We start from the raw sequence: 22,405 nt of genomic DNA, 5'->3' as shown, positions 1-22,405 counted from the left end.
CCCATCCAACCTGGCCTTGAACACTCCCAAGGATGGGGCAGCCACAGCTTCTCTGGGCAACTTGTGCCAATGCTAGGCTTATTTTTAAATGCCTTTTGCTGTTAGGAGTCAGGGACTTGGAAAGTTAAGGGAAGCCCTGAGGGAGACAAAACAAAGAGCAGGGAACAGAAAAGACAGTAAAACTTCAAGAAAAAAAATTATGTACAACTTAGCTTTGCCATTTACCACATACATATCATAGTCACACAAGTGTAAATCCATTGTTCATCATTTAACAATCAGAACAGCTCAAAATATCGTGACACGCCACCAGCACTGCACAAACGTTTGTGTCTGGCTATTTATACATGACCTCAAAAATGCACATAAAAAATTCACTGGGAAAAGGTAAAAAATAGAAGCATTTTATTAACTTTTCAAATGTAAACTTGAAATGTGAGCTTTGGATATGTCTCATGCTTCTGGAGCTTACCAGGATATTCAATTAGGAATATGCACTTTCTGTATTAAACAAGGTCAAGGCAGACTACAGTGATCTATGAACTATTAATTTCTAGAAAAAAAATCCTTGTGCTTTTCCTTTTCCTAATTGTCTATAAAACTGCAGGAAGGAGACAGCTTTAAGACAGAAGTCAGAACTGTTCTTTATCTTTCTAAACCAGCAATTTCAAGGAGCAAGTGAGCCTGGTAACAGCATCACAACAGCTCTGCCCCAGCATTTCTAGTAATTGCTGGAGGCCACAGTGCACCCAGGTGATTTCTTTTGGGTCACTGCAAACACACAGCAAGAACCAGGGAAAGAGAGCAGCTCTCCTCCAAGAAGGTGTTCATCCACTTCCAGACCTGGGCAGGTACTCACAGACACATGCACACAGTCACTGTCTTCTTCCCCTGGAAAAATATTTCCTTGTGGTCCAGAAGGACAAATATGGCCCAGTCCCAAATCTTTATTTTGTCCTCCTGCCTCGCAGCTGATATGAGAGTGATGGAAAAGTGCTCAGCAAAGCCAAAATCACCACAGACAAACTGCTGGATACAGCCCCAGTCACTCACATCTCAGGGCTGTCAGCTACTCCAACTCCTGACAGGAACACCAGCAGGGAGAAGTGCAAAGCCCTGTACCTAAGGAAGCACAACCCCCTACACCAATACATGCTGGAAAGTGGTTTGGCAGAAAATGGTTTGGGGATTCCCAAGGGTCCAAGCTGAACGCATCCATGCTGGAAATCCTTGGCTGAATTAGACACAGAACCACCAGCACGTCCAGGAGGGTGAACCCTCCCATCTCCTCCTCACTGGTGAGGCCAGTTCCTGCAGTACTATGTCCAGTTAGAGGAGGATTTGGAGAAGAGTCAGGAGCTGGCAATGACAGGTGATGGCTTCATGTATTCTCTAGAAATCCTTTGTCATGGTGCTTTGCAGGCTGAGAGATCCCACTCATAAAAATACGGGGTTTAAAATGCCTCTCTTATAAAAACAGAACTGGTAAGAAATCCCTTGTCACTGTTTTAGGTAAGAAAAGCATCTGTCCTGCAAGATGGAGCAGTAAGCTGCATACCAGACAACAGCAACCCTTTTGCTGTAAAAATAAAAAGAAAGGAAAAACTACGATTTTTTTCAAATCCTTCTTTACTACCATGTGAGATATCAATGACATGTGAAAGAAAGAAGCCACAATTTTAGCATTCAAGGTTACCACTCTGCTCATCTGGTCTGACCTCTTCCTTTCACAGGACAAACCATTTCATCATGTCCTTTCTCCACCATGACCAAAGCTTTGCTTTGTGCCAGAGCAGACCTTTTGCAAAACCCTTCCAGCCTCATTTAGAAACTTCACATTTTCACATTTCTTTCAGCCCTGTGAAGCCCATGATTCTGGATATTGGAAGCACAGAATACACTAACATGACTTTTTTCTCCAATTCAGCACCAAGTCCAGCATTATTTTACCTGCTCCAATCTATTCATCTGCAATAGTGTGAAAAAAGCACCAGGTTCTTTTGTTTCCTATTTACAACCCAAGAGAATTAAAAACACAGCAACAGCAAGATGCTGGGTTATGAGTGGGAAGGTGAAAATGTATACAGGCTGCCTCGTGTCTGAAATAATCTGCACAGGGTACATGTCTCTGTTTCTTGACCTTGTTGTAGACTAGACAAGTTCAGAATTATATTTAAAACCAATGTGTATGTTTAAATAGACCAGGGAAAATTTGCATAGCTGCCTACTGCTGTCAATGTTTCTTCAAAAGATTCTCTCCTTTCTTTTCCTCTATAGACAGAGACTTGAAAAGAATGATAATTTTATCCCAAGTATTAGTGACCGCCTGTCCTCACAGATATTTTCAGTCTGGAAGGAGTAAAGGAGCTGCACAAATAGCAGGTGCAAGAGGGGCAGAAACAAAACCGTACTCGTGAGAAAATGCAACACTTCTGATGCTCTCTTCAGCTCAGCTGGATTGTGTCTTTCTTCCACAGCACCACTTGAAAAATAGCACCCTGAACTCGCACCACTGCACTCAGATTCCTGGGGAAAAAAGCAGCAGCAGCATCAGATCACACACCAGATCAGGCCAGCAGCTGCTCCTCCTTACAAGAAGTTAAACTGGTTGTTCCAGACAAAGACGTGAACTACCTCGAACGGAAAATTCTGGAATAGCAGACACGTAAAATGATTGTTTCCCCTGGTTCTCTTTAATTACTTTCTCATTCAGGGACAAAACAAAAAGCATTTGTTCCCCTGCTTTAAAAAACAACCCTCAAGATCTGCATTTATTCTCAGGATCCAAAACAAAGATCTCTTAAACAGGAACAGAGCAAAATATTTCCCTGTTTCTATCCATTATTCAAATTAAAATTTCTGCAGTCACAACAAACTGGAGGTTTAACAGTTACAGGAATAGGACATGAAGAAAGCAAGCATGCCGATAGACATGAGCTAAACTAGTCTCTGCCTTGGCCCAGCTGTAACACTGCCCTTCCAGGCATGCAACTTTCTTCTTCCTCCATGTATTTTAGACACAATTAAATGTTTTACATCCACAAAGTATTCTCCATGTCTCTTTCCCTAAAAAGGACTGCCAGTTTGACAGAGATGACTTTGTGGCGTCCTTCACACAACAGCTGAGCCAGAGGTTTCTCTAAAGAGAAATAAAAACAGGAGAATTAATTTTTATTTTTTTTTAAATAGGTGTTTTTTCTAAACCTCAGGTGCTGTGACATTGGTTGAAGCTGTTGATGCTGTGACAGGATGCCTGGGGGAGTGCAGGAGCATGGGGGGGATGTAGGCAATAGGCAGGTGAAGCAGAGCACCTGAACACCTCCTCAGAGGAGGAAAGGCTTTCCAAAAGCATCTGAGGATCTCACTCAGCCCCTCCCTAGGTTCATGCACCACTACAGAAATTAGATGGTGCCTGAGGGGGAAATTGTTTTTCCAGGTTAGAACTTGACACTATTGTCCCTCCACCACCAGAAAGTCCAAACTGTCCTACTCACTACAGTATGTGCCTTTCCATCAGCTACTTCTCCAACCAGACCAGTATTATGCCCACACATCTTTCTCCCTGAGATCCTGAATCCATCCTTCTGTTTTACCCTGGACAGCTGGGACAGGCACAGCTATGTGGCAGCTGCTCTCCAAAAACCTCCCCTCCATCGCCGCCCTTGCTGCTTTCTCTGTGTGCAAAATCCTTTCCAGACTCATTTAGAGACTTCCCATTTTCACATTTCTGCCAGCTGCAGCCTTGCACGGCCACAGGGACCTCTCTCTGCCCTTCTGGTCACCAACCTTCTTCCCAACAACGCACCCTGCGGATGGATCCAGCACACAAACACCCCCATCCATCTCCAACACCCCTCCTCATCTCTGCTGCCTTCCCTGGGTAAGGAGAAATGCCAGCCAGGTCCAAGATGCTGTTGCAGTGTATGGCAGAGCATAAAAAGAACCAGAGTAAAAGCTGTCCAAAGAAAGTGCAACAGGGGAGGCTTCCCCAAGCAGAAGTGATGCTGGAAGGGATGAGACAGAATCATTGAATCATTTAGGTTGGAACAGACATCTCAGACTCTTTCCTAAAGGTTATGTGAAGATAAAACCTTGGAATCAGAAGGATTTCCAATCTCACAAAGCTCACAAAACAGAAAATATTTTCAGATATAACTATGTGCAAATGATAAAACCCTTAGAACTCTCACCACAATTTAATTAAAAGTTGAAAATTTGCAGTCTCTCTGACTGGGTTTGTGTACAGTTCCAAATACAGATCTAACCACCCAGCTAGCAGCCACACTAAAAAAAAATATTTAGTTCATAAACTATATTATTTTAAAGCTAAATTCATACATCAAAGTTTATGAAGAGTTTAAAATCTCAAGGTGAAATGTTAGTGTCCTTTATAGTGCACTTGCTCTGAAAAACCTAGACATGACTAGTTCCCCCTAATAAAGCATTAGTATAGCTCTACTGGGTTGCAATTAACCTTTTTGTCAGGGTTTGTCTGGTCTTAATAATGAGGACTTTTAAATCAGTGTAACAGGGAACTATCCCCTACCTTAGACTGCAGGGAAAACACCTGGGTTAAGAATTATATTCTGTGTGCAAAAACAATTGCAGAGGGCAATTCCAGCAGTGTTCATGTTGACTTCTGCCTGCAGGGTCACAGGGAACAGATCCTGACCATGGAAAGATTGTTCTGATCTCACTGTGAAGCACGAAACAGTTAACATGCAGAATGCTTAAATAATATATAATTTATGACATAGCCACAAGAGCAAAGAGCACTAGCACTGCTCAGAGTTAGGAAGTGTGGAATTCAACTGGTAACATGGATCATCCTTTGGCATAAATAGCATATATAAATCCCAGCTATTTCTAGATTTTCAAGCAGTAAAATCATTACAATGGCTGGCTGTTTGTTCTTTACTGCAGGCAAAGTATGTCTGAAAGAGTTCACTGTCTCTTTGAAAAACTTAATAATCCCAGTATTGGATTTTTAGAGAGAGAGAGGGATAAACAGGATTCCTGAATAAACAGATTAATAGTCAAACAATGTTCAATCATTCTCATGATGCAGTAAAAATACTTCTGGACTGAGAGTCTATTAAAATGAAATTCAAAATATTGGGATAAATTTCCGGAATTGAAATTCTGTGTGTTCCACTGTCTGATAATGCACTGCACTCCTGGGACAATTTTTACATCCAACCTCCCTTCTTGCTCAATGTTGTCTTCCCAGCTGCCATCCACCCACTGCAACCACTGGGGAGCTCAGCAGGGATGAAGAACTAATGGGTAATCTTGGGCATATCATTTTACCTCTCTGAGCTTCAGTTTCTCCTCCTTAAAATGAAGATCATGCTAATTGCCTAATTTGCAAGCCATTTTGAGATCTACTGATAAGAAGAGCTAAGATTTATATAACTTTAGACTACACTTGGTAGACATTTTAAAATTACAATATATTTTTAAAATTTATTTCTCAAATAGCCTTAAATGTACGGTGCCCAAGTTCTTACATTTCACTTTTCTGCAAATAAGGCTAAACTTTATACACATGCACAGGGCCATTGGGGAATTACTTTCAGGTATAAAAACAGGTGCAAATTTTGGGAAGAAGGGAAAAAAACCAAAATTCTAATTACTGTAAGTCTCAGTCACCTAGCTTTTAGGTATGGCCAGATAGCAAAGTGCTCATCCCATCACATCACCTCATCCTGGTTCTGTGTTTGAATCACCCCAGAAGACACAGAGTGGCCAAAGCCTCTTGCACAGCAATCTTCACCAAATTGACCCTGTGTGACCCCCTCAACGAGATATTGAGACCATGCAGTTCAGTAAATTACAGGTTAAATGGGTGAAGAACTTGCTACTTGGCAAGTATCAAACAAGGAGCATTGGAAAATTGTAAAAATTTAATACTGGGAGCCTTCTGGACCCCAGTGGCCAGGCATCCTATTCACTGCTTGTCGCTAGGGTTTGAAAGTCCTTATAAAATGACTGATAGAAGTGTCAAATGACAGGAGGATTAGAGGAATGTTAAACAGCAGCGAGGGCAGTCAAGCAGGATGATGCACTTGACAACTGGGCACGTGCCACTAATACACATCTTAAACGGAGAACAGTCATCTAGGGAAAAGCAATGCAAATTGTAATGCCAGCACAGGAGGGGAAAATGTCCCAGGCAAAGAACACTTCTGAAAAGGATCCAAAGGTAGATGAGCAGCTCAGCATGAAAATGGCTTTGGCAAAAAGTCACCTGTTCCTTGGATACATAACAGTAAGGACTGGGCTTGGAGAGGCTGAGCAATGGGCAATAACAAGGAATTAGCTGGAAACCCACCCAGCCACAATAATTGCTGCAAAAACTGGCTGGGGACCTGAGAGGCTGAAATCCAGGCCACCACAGTTTCATCCCTACTGCTGCCAATGAGCTGGATTAAAGGGCAGCTAAAACATCCATGTATCTGCCATCACCAGACCTCCAAATTCAGTCTAGACAGAGGTTTAAGGAGCTGAACTCATTTACTTTATCAAATGAAGGCGCAGTGATGAGCTGATTATATGTGTAAATGCCTTAGTGGGACTTTCTTAATACAGTGGGAAAAAAAGACGTAAGAAGATGCCACTGCAGGAAGCCAAAGCCAGGCTAATTTGACACTTCTTTAATGCCAAAAGTGTAATGGAGAAGCACAAAAAATATGAAGTAATGTAGTGGATGCTCAGCCTCTTCTAAATCAATACTGGATGCCTCCCTGGAGGGGATAGGTTAGTTACACACAAGTTCATGGGTTCAGCAGAGGAGCAACTTAGTGAAGTGGAATGCCCTGTGTTAGACAGATCAGACTTTTAAACTCCACTACATTTATACTTATTATTTTAGATTTGGCTGATGAGTGTTTAATTTTCTACATAGAAAGTGTATCCATCTACAAACAGCTGCTGCTTTAAAGATCAGCTTCCAGTTTAATTCAATCTCTCACAGGGTTAGATTTGATTTCAATGGGATTTCATTTTCATTGCACATTAAACTTCCAGAAACTTGCAGACAGTTAATGTGCATTGGTGGGTTGCTGCTGGAGCACACAAAGGGCTCCAAAGGCTGTATCAGATTCAGAAAAAAAATACTTCATTTCTGTGAGGGAAACTAAACAACCCTGGATATGGAAATTCCCTCTTCTTCATCATGGTGGGTCTCAAGCAGTAGCAAAGCAAGAAATGATACAGAGAGGGAAGGGGGAGTGAAAATAAAGCCTTGGAGCACCACTCCTGAAAGTGAGGAAACAACTCCCTCTGTGACTATTCAGCCTGTGCAGTGTCTGCAGAAAGTGCCAGCAGCACGTCACTGAAAACGTAACAGGGACGAGTAACAGGGATGCTTGTCCTGCAGGAACAGGAAAAAAGCAACCTTGGAAGGTCTTCCTGGTTACTGGCAAGCTGTGCCTATCCCACATCTACGGTTTCAAATACTGTCTAAAATAGTTTTTATTTAAATATTGTCTAACTATCTAAATACTAAGCGAGACTATCTCTCAGCATCATTGCACTGAGTTGTCTGCTCTTGACACTTGAGAACCCACCTGGTGTCCTGGCAAATGACCGCTTCTCTTGTCATCCCCCCACACCAAAGTCCTTTCTCCCAGCCCAGGAGTCCCTGGATGCTGCACTCTAGAGCCAGGGGAGAATGGAGAAATGGAGGTGATCTCCTTGCTACCTGGAAGGCAGTGGAACTGCAGATCACAGCAAAAGGAAACAGCATGAGAATAAGTGGGTCTCTCTTGCAATGAGACCCTTGTTATTACAGCCATAGAAAGTGCAATAAAAACACGTTAAGGATATCCAAATTGTAACCTATTAAATTACTGTGATGGATTACTGTCAAGGTGATGTACTCAACAGGGTACACTGTGCTTCAGCTAAAGGTAGAAACCTTATTTTCATGCTCTAATCCCTCCACCCACTTCTTCTATTATCACCAGGATTGATACCCCCTCAAGGAAAAAAAGTTCCTATGTGCAACTAGTTATATATGCTTAATAACTTGCACTTATTAAAGATAAAAAAGGATCAGAATTATAGGCTTAGCAAGGATTAGCAAGCCATAAGTGCGTATTTCTGCAACTACTACACTTTTTATAGCCCTGTCATACTCTGAGATAGAGTTGTATCATTATATAGAGTTATATAACCATAAAGAGTTATATCACTGGAAGCATTACAGCATTGTCCCAGACAGACTTGATTATCAAAGTCTGGCTCTATCAAGTGAAAAGGAAAAAAAAACCAAAAAGCAACTTCAGGATCCTGCTGTGCCATCACCTGATCCCATCTGTTAACAGCACACAGTCCTGAGTTGCAGGGGGCTCATTAACACAACTTTGCATCCTGATTCAACATCCCATCAGTATTCACTAGAATTTCCCCATCACTCCAGACGTGACAAGCCTGATATTTAACTCCACAGAGACTCCAGATAACCAGGGAGAATCCTACCAAAAAAACCATTCTAGGTTTACCTAAAGGCCACGTTTTTTCTTCACTGATGATAACAAAGGGAATAAAAACATTGCACAACTAAGTGAAATACCACTATTATGGAGTCTTTTTTTTTTTTTCTATACTTAAACTTTCTGTTCAATAGAATCTAGAGCACTCCTGGCTTCAAATGGTGTTAACATTTTAAGTGGCCCCATTCACCCTTCTTATAGTTAGGGCCCAGAAAAATGGCTTCATTTTTTTCCTGACAAATAAACATGAGATTATTACCACTGTGTGTCCTTGGAGGAATTTAAAGTCTTCAGATGTTTTTAAAAGGCCATTGGGTAAAGACAGAATAAAAGCTCAGCAAGCTGATAAAAGCATCCAACTGTGAACCGACAATGGTACAAACACTAAAAAAAAAGATTCTTTGGGTTTTATTTGTTTAAAGAAAATACATAATGTGATCTTTCATATGCTTGTAGTGGCCTTCCCCCTCTGCTGTGCCTGGCCTCGAGCCAGGACACCTGGGGATCTGGCCCTCTGCCACCAGGTGGGACCTGCTGCTTGCTACTGAATCCAGATCAGACAAATATTCCTATTAGCAAAGAGGAGCAGAAGAAGGAAAGAAGGAGAGATCAGACAAACACAGCACAGCTCCTCCACCAGAAAATAAGGCACTGGCCCAGTGACCACCAAGTGCAGCCATCGCCTCCTGCCTCATCACAAATTCTCACATCACTTCTTCTTCCACACTGCCCCCATCCACAGCTCATCCAGGCACTGGCTCAAGAGCTGGGGCACTATAAACCAAAAACCAAACCAATGGAGGGTGTTTTCTCTTCCCTCCAGACCTGCACAGCAGCCAGAGGCACCTTCACCCAGGAGGGAACACATCAACCAGGCGGCTGATCCTTCCTTCCATTACCATTTTTGCTGCTTCTGCTGAAGCTGCTGGGGGGTTTTGACACTTCTGACTGGTTAGACACTTTTTTAAGTAATTTTCCACAGCACCTTTTGGTCACTGTTACATTGCCATACATCATGGGTCTCCCACGCATCACCCAGCAATAACAGATCCAAGCACAAGTAACAAGAAAACAAGTCAGTCCAATCTTTAGTGTCCACTGCCTGTACCCTCTCAGAAAACAAGGGTTTTGATCTCTGTCACTGTATTTTATGAGAGGAAGGTAGCTTTTAAATATCCCTTTTCTCCAGTCTTGCTTACAGTCCAGTAAGTTTCAACAGCTTTCTGGTCTGCAGCAAATTCACAGCCTCCTGGGTGAGCCTGGGGAAAATTTTCATTACTTTTACTCCCTCTGGCAAGCAAAGCCCTCTCCTCCTCTCCTCCTCCCTTCCTCCTCCTCCTCCTCCTCCTCCTCCTCCTCCTTTCAGCATTAACAGAGCAAGTGGTGAGCACACAGGCAAGCAGAAACAGATACCATCTGTCACAGTGTCCCAGACCTCTCTGACTCCCTCTGCTCACATGGGGCTTGTCCCCGTGAAGTCAGATGCATTTTTGGCACTCAAAAAACATGTTTTTAGGCCCACATCAGAAAAAAAAAACAAAACACCCTGGCAATGTGCTTTGTAGTAAGACAACTGCTTCATTTGTCCGTCCTGTTTTCACAAACCTGACAAGCTGCTTGACACTTTTGGGCAGATCTGCATCCTCAGCACCCCTCCCTGTCCCCCAAACCTGCTGTTCTCTGGCAAGGTCTCCACAAGATGCCAACCCCACGGCAGCCACTGCAAGCAGATCTGGCCAACCCAACCAGGTATTTCCAGGAGTGGGGACATGCAGACACTCTGCAGGGTAGATACACCCATTGGCATGATTTAAATACCTCACAGAGCGTGATACACTGAAGCTTCACAACAAAGCAACACACCTTTGAACAGTGCAGAACGTTTTGGTATGGAGAGATTATTGCATAATAGCATCAATATTTTATTTCTGCTGAATTTTTTATCTCAAATTTACTGCTCCTGTAAGTAATACACAGTAACTCATCTGCACCATAGTTACTTATGTATTATGTATTGCATGGTCCTGGCAGAATTTCTGAAGAAATATCCTTCTTTTAAAAAGGAAAAAAAAAAAAATAGCCCTTTCAATGGCAAATCCCAGCACTCAATAGCAGTACTTTATTGAAACCCTTTTTCACAAGGCTTTACAAATTCTCCACTAAATTTTAACGTATATGTTTACCAATCTCATAATTCAAAAAGAAAGTGGCCTGGCAGCTTCTGAGCACATTGTAATGTTATCTGCAGGGACACTGAATTATGTATCTCTCATAGCACCATGTCTGACACAAAACCACTGTGATCCCAGTGCCATGAGATCCCAGAGATCCACACAGCTGAGACAAAGAAGGTAATGCAACAGTGCTGTTTTCCCACCCCTATAGTAAAGTGGTGCAAATATTTGAATATGATTTCCTTACATCAAGGATGCACAAGACAAACTTAAACTTATAAAAAAAGCAGAAGAAAAATCGGGTCAGTGGTTTGTAATTACGAGGTTTGTTGGAGGCACTGATCAATGCTAATCAATGCTCTAATCAAAGCACCCTGAGTAGATTCTTAAGGCTCCAATCCTATGCTTCTAATACACTCAGGAGATGTGGCTGCGCTGCCTCTGTGATGTTCTGTTTCAGTTTTGGGGTTTTTAGGGTATGACTTTAACTGATGTAAGCACCCTCTAGACACAGAGCCAAACCTCTCTGGCTGCTGAGGGCAGTATTTTGTGATGTCCATCATTAGTACCTGGCATTTTAACTAATGGTGCCATTCACTGCACAGCAGCAGCACACAAGTCACGCATTTCACTGCTATTGCTCTTTCCCATAGGAACATATATTCCTATTCTGGATGCCACATGGGTTCTGCTCCTCCTCAGCCACAAGATGGGGAGGGGAAGAGCTCAGGCCCTGGAGCACATCCCTGCTCCCCAGGGGAGGCAGCTCAGTTTGGAACTCCCAGGCTGAAGATCCAAGGGAAGCAACAGTCATCATTTCTGCATCTGAGAGACACCTTCAGAATGTTTTCTCTGTCCTGCTGCAGTCAAACACTCCTCAGTGCAGCTCAGTCCTGTGGGAAGTGGGGCAAAGCCAAGGAAAGTGGGCTTTGGGAGCTGGTTCCATGTCAGATACATCTTGGTTCCCCCAGAAAGCATCAAAATAGGAAACCAGATTCTTGCAAAGACTGGCTTTTCCTTGATGAGCTCACACTATGTATTACATACACTGCAGCAAGGAGCCAGTCCCATGCCTTCAGATACCTATAAAGTCTTTTTAATTAACTGGCATTTAGCCTAAAAAATTCCGATTATTTCCAGGCAGAAAAATTCCACATTACAGAGCTGAAAGTGAAACAAAGAACATTTGCAGGTTGCTAGCTAAATTGTAGAGGCAGTAAAGTTTATGATGGCTGAGAAGGTAATCCTATATCAGGATCTTATAATTTTATGGATAATACTCTCTAGACAAAAAAAAATTGTCATATTTAGTGTCAGCTCGGAGGGGAGCCTTTCGTTTTAAGTCTGCCTTTATAAACTGACTTTTCAGTTATCCAAACACTTGTAATAAGTGCTATCTAGATATTAAGAAATTACTTGAAACGTTGTTTGCATTCAAATGACACCAACTTTATGCTAAGGAAGATGGCTTAGAGCACACCAGCTTGGAGTGAGATATCAAGCCTCCTTCAAGCGTGAAGGGAAAAACATAGTAAAGAATTAATCATCAGGAGGCAGCTTCCAAGAGATGTGGATCACGTCCTTCTTTATGTAAGCATGCATTGTTTCAGCCAAAGCAATACACATGTAAACCTGACACAAGACACATGTCTTGTAACTAAAGCAGAGGATGATGCTGCCAGCTCCTCTGTACCTTTCCCCACCAATTTCTCCCACAAGGCTGCAGGCCTGGCCATGGGCTGTGCAGGGACAAGAGCATTTCAACAAAATCCTCCCCTGCAGCTGATAAGTAACAAGCACAATGCCCACTGCCATGCAGTCATCACTCCTGAGCAGTAATAAATGACTCAAGCAGGCTGTTTCTTTTGCATTGCACATCCAAGAGGGAAGAAATATCAGCATCTCATCACAAGGAGCTGGAATTATTTTTTTTCCTGAAAAGATGACACCTGTCCTGTAACAGAAAGATCTCCCAAAACAACACAGCATCCAAACAACTCAAAACCACGTAATTTTTAGAAAGTGCCAGCTGTAGTGACGATGAAGTGAATTATAAAGAAAAAGGAAGGCTTGTGACTCTAGAAAAAGATTGGTAGGGAATTTCCAATCATGGTAATTTATCTTTTTTTTTTAATAATTTAGGAGAGTGGAATTGAAACTCTGACAGGTCATGAAACATTTCCTCAGTTCAAGACACAGATCACAGACATGGCACATCCCTGTGACAGGTCTGAGCTCAAGCATGTACTTCTATCATTCACAAAAAATAACAACGTATTTCATGTTTACCTTTTGTTGAATCATCTTCGATCGGTTGTTTGAATAAAGTGATATCCTTGAAAGTGCACAAGAACAAAACCACTTTTTCATGCTCATTTCTTATAGGTGCAATTTGCATGTAGAACCAAACTGGGGTTCCTGGAGCAGAGAAAAAAGTGACATTGGAATGTGGTGTAGCAGAAACTTTCCCCAGCCCATAACATTTATACATTATTACAACACACACATAGGTTAGGAGTGTATCTCAGTATTTCTGCATCTTCCAGAGCTTTTCATTTTACTTCCTCCAAGGAAAACAACATATTCCCATTTTTACAGCTTCATTTATCTAACTGGATGACAAGCAAAGACAGGAGGCTATATAAAACTTCATTCTGAAATAAAATACATTGTTCTTCCCCTCTTGTTCTTGTTTTTTCCCAGCATGTCTCACAAACTTAGGTCTGAAAGGTAGAAAGTCAAGAAAAAAAATGGGTGGATGGTATCTTTGATCCCTTCTTTACATAATACAGAGCTATCAAATCCAAAAATGATGGGCTATACTGTGAAGTGCTTCAAATTTTATGTGACTACATTATTTAAGAGGACCTGAGTTAGATTCTCAATGTTGTATCAGGACAAATCAGATTTGATTTCTTTTTTGTGTTTCAGGTCACACGTCCACCTCCTCACTGCCCTACCCAGTGCAGCACTCTCCCAGCACAGTTATCTCTACCAAACTTCTGAAATGAAACCAAGTATTTTTCAAATCCTACCACTCATCAAATAAACAGCCAAAAAAAAGCCCTCGGTGTTGGAGCAGTCAGCTTGGGTTTTGGTAAATCCCCCCTGTTTGCAGAGGGCTCCTCCAGGCTGACACACACCTGGCAGTCCCCTACACGCAGGCAGGTGTGCTCCATAAGGGGTGAAATCCTAGAACACTCAGAGCAATTTTCTTAGAAACACCCTGTTCCCCTGCAGGGCTGTGAATGTCAGACATTCTCCATCCAGCAAAGCTCCGTGTCCCTCCCTCCCAAACGAGCACCTACACGCGCTGCACGACAAATGCCCTCACGGCCAGCTAATTACCTCTGGGATTTGATGTGCTTTCAGCCAGCTGACAGAATGGCTTTTCTCCTGAGCTGCCTGAGAGCTGGCACATTGACACAAGCCTGTTGCCCACTGTTATCCCACAAAGGCACCGCCAGCCCCCCTAAATCTCCTCTAATGCAGCAGGTCTGGGAGCTGTGCCAGGAACTGCAGGATAGATCCCAGAGGGCAGAGAAAACCATTTGGGCTAGGAAGTACTGTGGGGAAGGTTAAAACCCACAAGGGTGTATTGAAATTCAACTGGGATTAAACCAGTAATTCACTACCAGTAAACTGGAGAAGTGGGAGAGATGTGGGACTGCTTTTTGTGATAATTCCAAAGCCATTATGCTGATTACTTGATTATCTTAATTCCCAGTTGCTAATCCAAGACAAAAGACTTTTGTAACTACTAAAACAGAGTGCTGCAGCTCTCTGGAGAAATAACTTGAACCTATACCTGGGAATCCACTGATTGGGAAGCTCAGAAAGCAAGTAGACAAAACACTGTATACAAGGGTGCTGACAAAAATCAGACAGAGGCAAGGTGGCTACTGCTGTAGAAGCAGCAAAATGGGAGAAAGCAGGCAAAGAGGTTTCCTGAGTATTACCACATATATATTCATATAGAGACAGAGACATGCATATACACATATACATACATACACACATATATATATATGTATGTATATGCATGCATGCCTAACGTGGTTGGTGAATAGTTGCGTGGACAGAGGTAAGGACTGTGTAACAAGGGAATGCAGAAAAGCAGAAGAGAGTTGTAGCAAGCTTTCAGGTCTGAAGCTGGACCCCTGGGTTAAAACACCAAGGGGAGTGTGAAGCCAGTCGAACAGATGCTGGCAGAGAACACCAGCCCTTAAAGATCATCTCTGGAACACAGGAGAGAAGGATGGGAAAGCAACCTGAAAACCTCAAAATCTCCCTCTGCCAAAAGCATAAGGGAATGGGTAAAGGAAAAAAAAAAAAAAACAAACCACATTGTGCCACATTATCAAAAATATATAGCACACCTGGACCTGCAGTTTGAAAATGTGGGTGGAAGGGTGCTCTGAAGGCACTGCAGGCCTCATGCAGGTGATAAACAGAAGTCCTTCCATAGAGTAACCACCTGCACTCTGCAGAAGTACATTCATACCAACAGATAACTAATCTTTATCTCCTTCTCTGCTCCAGTATTCAGCCTGGAGGGTAAGCAGGCAGTTTCTTGAAGGACCATCTTCCACAAGGCTCAGAGTATGACAGTGGAAGCAAACCCTGAGCACATCTGCTGCTGAGCTGGAGCCAAGAGGTGAGCCTATTAGCATCAGTGAGAGGTTGAGGTTTTGGGCTTCAGGTGATGGAGAAGAAAGCTGACAACAGATGTCATGGATGGGAAGTGACTCAAGCCCGGAGAGAAATACTGAGTAATTTTCCCTTAAGTCGTCCTGTAATCCTGCATAACTTATGGAAAGTGTAGGCTTGGAGATCTGGGCAAAGGTGAAGATTTTATTACGGCAACTACAGCTCAATAAATCTCTGCAGCATCATCAAGCTCCAGCAGACAATCCACAACCCCAAAGCAAAATCATCTGCCTTGTTATGGGAAAGTCACCAAGAAAAGACTCCTCTCTTTTTATGCATAAATAAAATAGAAAGGAATTTAATTCACGCCCATTCTAGAGCAAGAGCTGCTCCAGCACTTAGTAAGAGAAGCCAGGGTTGGGGAGAGCACAGAGTCTCTGGAATCCCCTCTGGAAACCACATGGACACAGGGCATGGCAGTGCTGGGCACCACCACCAGCGAAGATATCCAATATGAGACTGTCCCAGGAAATTCCCCTGATGTGAGGGGGCATCCAGGTGACCTGCACAGGAAATGGGAAGAGAAGCAGAAGATCTGTAGAACAGACACATCCATATGCTTAGAAACCAAAAAGAGGTCATTTGGAGGGCTCCCCTGGGTACCTGCAGGAACAGCTGGACTTCAGAGCTGCTCTGGCTTCTCTCTTTAATTAGCAGCTTGGCTAAAGTGCCTTGATGCAGGCAGAACTGGAGAACTCTAAAGGCATTTCCCACTATTTTAGTGCCCTCACAGGAAGATTTAGTCTAAAAAGGAAAAACAGAGGTGAAGCCTAAGAGGAGTGTCCAGGATGCTCCCTCCAATGTCATGAAAGGTTAAGTTTGCAGTGAAATGGGGCAGTCAGCCAGAGGGAGCTCTTTCCTGAGGGACAACATTCCCTTCCCTCAACCACAGCACGCAGGGAAAAGCTCTGTTAATCCCATGCCAGCATCAAAGTCCACCCAGGGGGGAGCATGGCCTCAGATTCTGGGCTCTAGGCAGGTGAACGTGGGGGAAAGATCCCCAGCCCCACAGTACCTGTACCCTGTACAGGGCACTGAGAGCCAAACTGAAGAGAACATCTCCATCAGGATCGGTCTAGGACTGCTCTTGGCCACCAACCCAGTCAACTGGACTAATTCTGCTCAGAGTAGAAGCAGCAGCTTTTCTGGAGCACGTTTCATCTGAGTTTTGGCTTTCTAGCTTGGGAAGATGGTCTGTGCTAGTGGAGAAGGCAGTTCACTTCCACTGACAACAACAGGAATTGCAGCCATCAGGAATTGCAGCTCAGCAGATCTGCCCACCCTGCACAAGTCCAGCGTGAGGCCCCACAACAGCATGGGCTGTGCTCAGAATGTGCTCTAAGGTCGATAAGCCAGTCCTGCCCAGGACAGAAAATGTGACTGGAATGGCTCGTGGTTAAGACAAAATGAGGAAAATCCCTGGTTCTGGTGACCTCCTGCAAACCCAATGCCACCAAGAAGAAGGAACACAGGCCCTGAATCTCAGTAAGCTGTGAAAGTCTCTGGTTTTCTAACTAATCCCTGGGCTATGTGCCAGGCTTAGTACTCTCAGCAGAGCTCGTACACGTTGGTTTACACACCACAGAGGCATCTCAACACTGCTGGGAGCAGCCACTCAAGGCAACCAGGGCCTGGGTTCTCACTTGTGGAGACATGGGGGAGTTTCCTGAGGGATGTGGGGGAACCTCATTCAGGATTTCTTTTCACTTAACCCAGTCAGTTTCCCTTCAGGGAAACAATCCTCAAAACTAAATGTATTTTTGAAAGAAGGAGTCAGACTAGAGACAGCAGGGAACAACTACTATTCTTGGCAATCTGAATGCTTGGCCTGAAAAGAGATCTCTCTTCTTGAGCTGTGGCAACCAAAATACCTGTTTCTTCTCCAAATCTTGCCCCAAATTTACCCATATGTCAAAATGAAAATTTATTTCAGTCTATTACATGCTTTAAATATGCTTTATCATTCCCAGCACCACACACAAATATATATACATACTGTTTTTCTTGTAGAGGAGAATTTCAAAGCAGTTTGACTCATAGTTGTCAAAAGTCTGTCTGACTTTCTCAATGGTCTTCTTGTCTGTCAGTTCACCATACATAAAACTGAAAAAAAAAAAAAAATCTCTTTTTTTCTAGACAAGCAACAACATTGTTACAGTCACCTTAAATGGCAAAAGCATTGAAGATGCTAGGAACTGTCATTTACCAAGGTAATTATGATTTACACTCCATTTAAATATTTAGAGTGTCACAAGGACACATGCAATAGTGAGTAACCATGACCACCTTCTTACTGTAAATGACTGCAAATAAATCCACCAAAATGCTTCATTAAGTGCTTTACTGAGTATATCTTTAAGGATATATGGTTAGAAAAAGAGCTGACAGCTTATGAAACCATTCTCAACACAGCTGCAGGCCATGGTAGTATTGCTGTCAAAACAGAGAAAATTGAACAAAACCTCTAAAATCTCCCAAATTTTCTTCAATCCTCCTGAAAATCCTTCTGGAGGAGGAATGTCAGCTACTACAGGTAAAGGCTGTTGGCTGAACCAATGGCAGCAAATCTAATCTTGTCAAGATGCATCTGGGACAGTAAGATAATTGGAATTCTTTTACTAAATACCAATACAAATAGACATAGGATTTAAGCAGTGAGGAGCACTGACTGTAATGTGTAGCTATGTCTGCACCACTACCAAACAACCAAATTCATCCTCATTTTCCTTACTATATACTGCATTTCTTTAATAGTTCACTGGAAAATACTAAAAAAGGTTTTGGAGACTCATCCCTCTCCAGGCTGAGAATATAAAAATTTAATTTTAACTCTGCTATTTCTTGCCACTCGACCATCTCATCTTTGCATTCTTTTCCAGGTCAGACCTCCAGCTGGTGTAAGCAAACCCAGCCCCCTGACCTTACTTTTGACAGCCTTTGTAAGGAAACAGCCAGGTTTTTATTGTCATTCTCCCCTGGATTAAAAATAAGTGAAGGCTGCTCTCTGCAAATTCCCAATTACAGAACTGAAAGAAAATGGATCATCAGATAAAAGCTTTCAGACACTTGGATGAATATACTTTTAATTGATCAGACTTCCCCCCCCCCCCCCCATTCTCTTTGCTCACAAACAGTTTGAGCCTCAGCTGAAACCTTCAACAGACAACCCTGAGAATATGAAAGGGAAAAGCTATCAGTGCCTCTGTGGTTTCAGTGCAGCTTCTCTTATTGATCAACAGACCTCCAAAGGTTCAATAAATATTTATTTTATGTCTACTGCTCTGAAAGAAACAATAAAACAACACAGTGGTTAGTGGCTCAGCAAGCATTAAAGTACTCAATGAAGGCCAGACCATGAATCTTTCCACAGCCAGCCCAGGGAGCACAACAAAGTGCTGCTGGGTGATGGAGGCATCAGAGTGGCTGCAACATCTGGATGTCACTACAGGTGCCTCCTCACTGGTAACACAGGCACAGACATGGATTAGATTGGATATTAGGAAAAATATCACTGGAACAGGCTTCCCAGGGATGCTGTGGAATCGCCACCTCGGAACTGCTCAAAAAACACGTGGATGTGGCACTTGGGAACATGGCTCGGTGGTGAGGGTGGCAGTGCTGGGGTACTGGTTGGTCTCCATGATCTCAAGAGGTCTTTCCCAACCTAAATGGCTCTGTGATTCTATAAATGGTGTGGCAAAACTGTCACCTTTGGGACAGCACTGCAAAGGAGACGCCACTACAGCAGCTGATGTCAGGAAATGGTTTTACCCAGGCACGAGGCTTCGTTAATGTGCTGATTATCATTAACATGCACAGCTGTCTCGAGGACATACAGAACACAGCCTACTGCTCGTTTTCAAATGACCTGCCTTTCTCTCCCCATTTCAGCTGATAACCTTTTATACATTTACACATGAGACGACAACAAAAAGAGTTTAATATTTTTATTATTTTTTTTAATCTATGCCTTTTTTAATGCACTGATGTACCTCTTTCTTTATTTTTGAGACTTAAAACAATGCTTCTCATAGGCCTGAAGGAAAAAATAGCAGGAATTTGTTGAAGTGCTTGATTTTACATGACTTCTAATACAGAAAGTCATCATTAATTAGTGTTAAAATGACAAATCCTATTTGATGATGAGAGGTGGACGGTACCAGTTAGTGCTGCAGAACATGATCAATCAACTTTATGTTTTAAATTACAGGCAGCTTATTGTTGCAGTAAACCTGTAATGCTCAAATCTTATGTTATATTCACACATAAAGAGACATTTTAAAGGCTTCTGGAACAATAAAAACATTTTTCAGAAGGCAATTTTTAACAGCACCAAAGGAACCTCCGAGCCTTTCACTGTACAAGTTAAGTAAGATTTTTGCTTATCACAAGTTTAATTTAATTTAGTCTGTCCTATTTTGTACACATGGAGGGACTCCTACTTCTTCAGTCAATCTTTTTCTGCCTCATATTTTTTTTGTTATTTAGTGCTTGTCAAATCCCTTGAGTGCAAACTGTACAAGACATAAATATCAAAACCACTCCGCTACTGGGAATCTTACTACATAGAAAATACACTTACCAAAGAGAAGCAAGACTTGCTGAAATACACAGAGAAAGGCACAATTTTAGATATTTTCTCCACCTCTAAAACAGACCAGTTGTCATTTAAGATGCCTAGGCTCCCACTTCCCTCTTAAAGCATGTCTTGGCACAGAAAAGCCTCATCTGAAGTTTCACATTGTGCTCCTCTGTCCTTTGCCAGGATGCAGAGCAGCAGCATCAGAGCAGGACTGGGTTTGCAGGGCAGTAACAGCTGTTGGAGAGGAATTATCCAGGAAAAGTGAGGCACAGAAGGCATCCAACCCTACACCAAATTTACAGCTCTCTTCATGCAGAAGCATTCAGGGCATCAATTACAAGACACAAACATCCACCTGGGAGGAACAGCAAATACAGATACACATCAATAGCTTCAAAACTCTGCAAGGTGAAGAGCAGACACCATTTCTGAGGTGCAGCTCTGTGGGTCCCACTGGCATCTTCAGTGGGGCTTCTTTGCACAGCTTTGGCACTGCAAGGACACCTTCTCACACACAAAAATCAGGCCACAGAGGTGCCATCCCAGCACCAAATCTATTTTCAAGTCCAGCTCTACCCACCACACATAATCCCATTTCTTTGAGCACAGTGGGAGTTTTGCTCCTGGCTCACTGGAGCCAGGATTTCCCTTGCAGACTGTTTTATAATCCCACTTGTCAGGGCAGTAAATCAAAACAAAGGAGGGCAGCAATGCTGACCAAGTGTTTCAGTGGGAACAGTGGCTGTGAAAATCTCATGTGCAGGGAAAGGCAAGCAAAGCAAAGCCTGGAGGGAATGCCAAGTGTCAAATGGCACGGTAGGTCCACTAATCAGCCACCCAAAGGGTGCCTGCTCTTCCAAAGGCATGATAAAACCACAGAGCTTAACTGAAAAGCAGCAATATTTAGAAAACACTGATATAACTTACATTAAACTGCATTTTAGTGTTTGTCAACTGTTTATTCTTTCAATGTGTTCATGAAGACACACATGGTCATGTCTGTGGACAACTGGGCATGAAACCAGTGGTTTTCCTGGATGCTGGCTGACCTACTGATACACCTCCAGGCAGGGTTTTTTTGGTTAAATGGAGGTTAGAGGTGTCTCAGTCACAGATGCCCCATTCCTCCTGGACTGCTAGCTCACTTTCACCTGGCAGAGCAGATGAAAGTTCTTCCACCTAAAAATTCCATACATTTTAGCACTCACTTATACCAATTATTCTATCCATCAGCCCAAGCTACACATGCAATTTTGCCATGTGAGCTCAGGAAGAACACATATCAACTCCCATCACCCACTATAGCCTGACTTCTATGTACAATATATTTTTTATATAGTGCCTGTGAAACTAAGGAGACTGGCACTTGTACTGAGGGATTTCTAAGCGATTTTCCTGCCAGTGGGAATACTGCTGCTGATTAAAAAGATGAGAGAAGTGCAAAATCAAATGAATTACCAGCCTGTCACACATCTAACTCATTGCCTGACCTGGAATAAAAATCATTCACACCTCCAGTGCCTTCAGTTGATCCACCCCTCCCCATGATCTGTATCAGGCAAGACCATCTCAGACTTAAAATCCCAGAATCACAGAATTATTTAGGTTGGGAAAGACCTTTAAGATCATCAAATCCAACTGTTAACCCAACACTGCCAAGTCCATCACTAAACCACGTCCAGAAGTGCCACACCTACATGGCCTATGAACAGTCCCAATGTAGGGAATGGGGTGGGAAAGAGAATATAGTGAATACTCTGGACCAGCAGGAGAAAAGCATGGCTGAAAGATGATTTTGAGGCACTTATAGCCTGAGGCAAACCGGCCAAACATTGCCATATTTATAAATCGTCCTTTATCACACTCATGATCAGTAATAAAAACAACTTGAACCAGGGGCTAGATTTACATCATTTGTATCTGTATATTTAATTTGGTTGGATTTTTGGCACTGAAAAGTAGACCCTTCCAAAACCTGCAATAAGGGTGTGGCACCACAGCACTCTTAGCTCAGAGCACTTGTCTTAGAGCAGTAAGGCAAACATTGCATATAAAGCAAATGTTATATATAACATAATATAACATCATCTGGGCAAAACTGGACTGGGAGCCTGACTCAGAAAATACTATAAATAATAGCCCCAGGTATCAAAAAAACCTCCAGTGACATTCTGCTGAGTAGCCTAAGCAGGCACCATTGGCCTTTAAAACCAATCATCTCCATATGTCTCATCAGAGCTGCTCCAACTGCTCTGGAAGGCTACCTGTTCCACGTTAACCATGCTGAAAATCTGTCCAGCTCTCAATCCAAAATCTGTCCAGCTCTCTCACATCTGGAATGTCTCCTAACACACAAGAAACACCACACAGCACACGTAACTCACAGAATCCCTCAATGGTTTGGGTTGGAAGGGACCTTAAAGATCATCTCATTCCAACAC

General features: G+C 42.7%; 1 protein-coding gene across 3 annotated transcripts in view; it reads right to left on the bottom strand.

Moving 5' to 3' along the window:
* Window positions 1-22,405, bottom strand: part of KCNH5 (potassium voltage-gated channel subfamily H member 5) — a 151,279-nt gene that overhangs the window by 113,496 nt on the left and 15,378 nt on the right. For all 3 annotated transcript variants that reach the window (XM_069018497.1, XM_069018498.1, XM_069018499.1), the window contains exons 3-4: window positions 17,379-17,485; window positions 12,962-13,090 (exon numbers count right to left, since the gene is read on the bottom strand). In XM_069018497.1, the coding sequence (XP_068874598.1) occupies window positions 12,962-13,090; window positions 17,379-17,485 (236 nt within the window). The remainder of the gene's footprint in view (window positions 1-12,961; window positions 13,091-17,378; window positions 17,486-22,405) is intronic.

The sequence above is a fragment of the Aphelocoma coerulescens genome, chromosome 5 (genome assembly GCF_041296385.1).
Source record: "Aphelocoma coerulescens isolate FSJ_1873_10779 chromosome 5, UR_Acoe_1.0, whole genome shotgun sequence".
Taxonomy (NCBI): domain Eukaryota; kingdom Metazoa; phylum Chordata; class Aves; order Passeriformes; family Corvidae; genus Aphelocoma; species Aphelocoma coerulescens.
The sequence above is the reverse complement of the archived record's forward strand: the minus strand, read 5'-3'. Positions and strand labels throughout refer to the sequence as shown.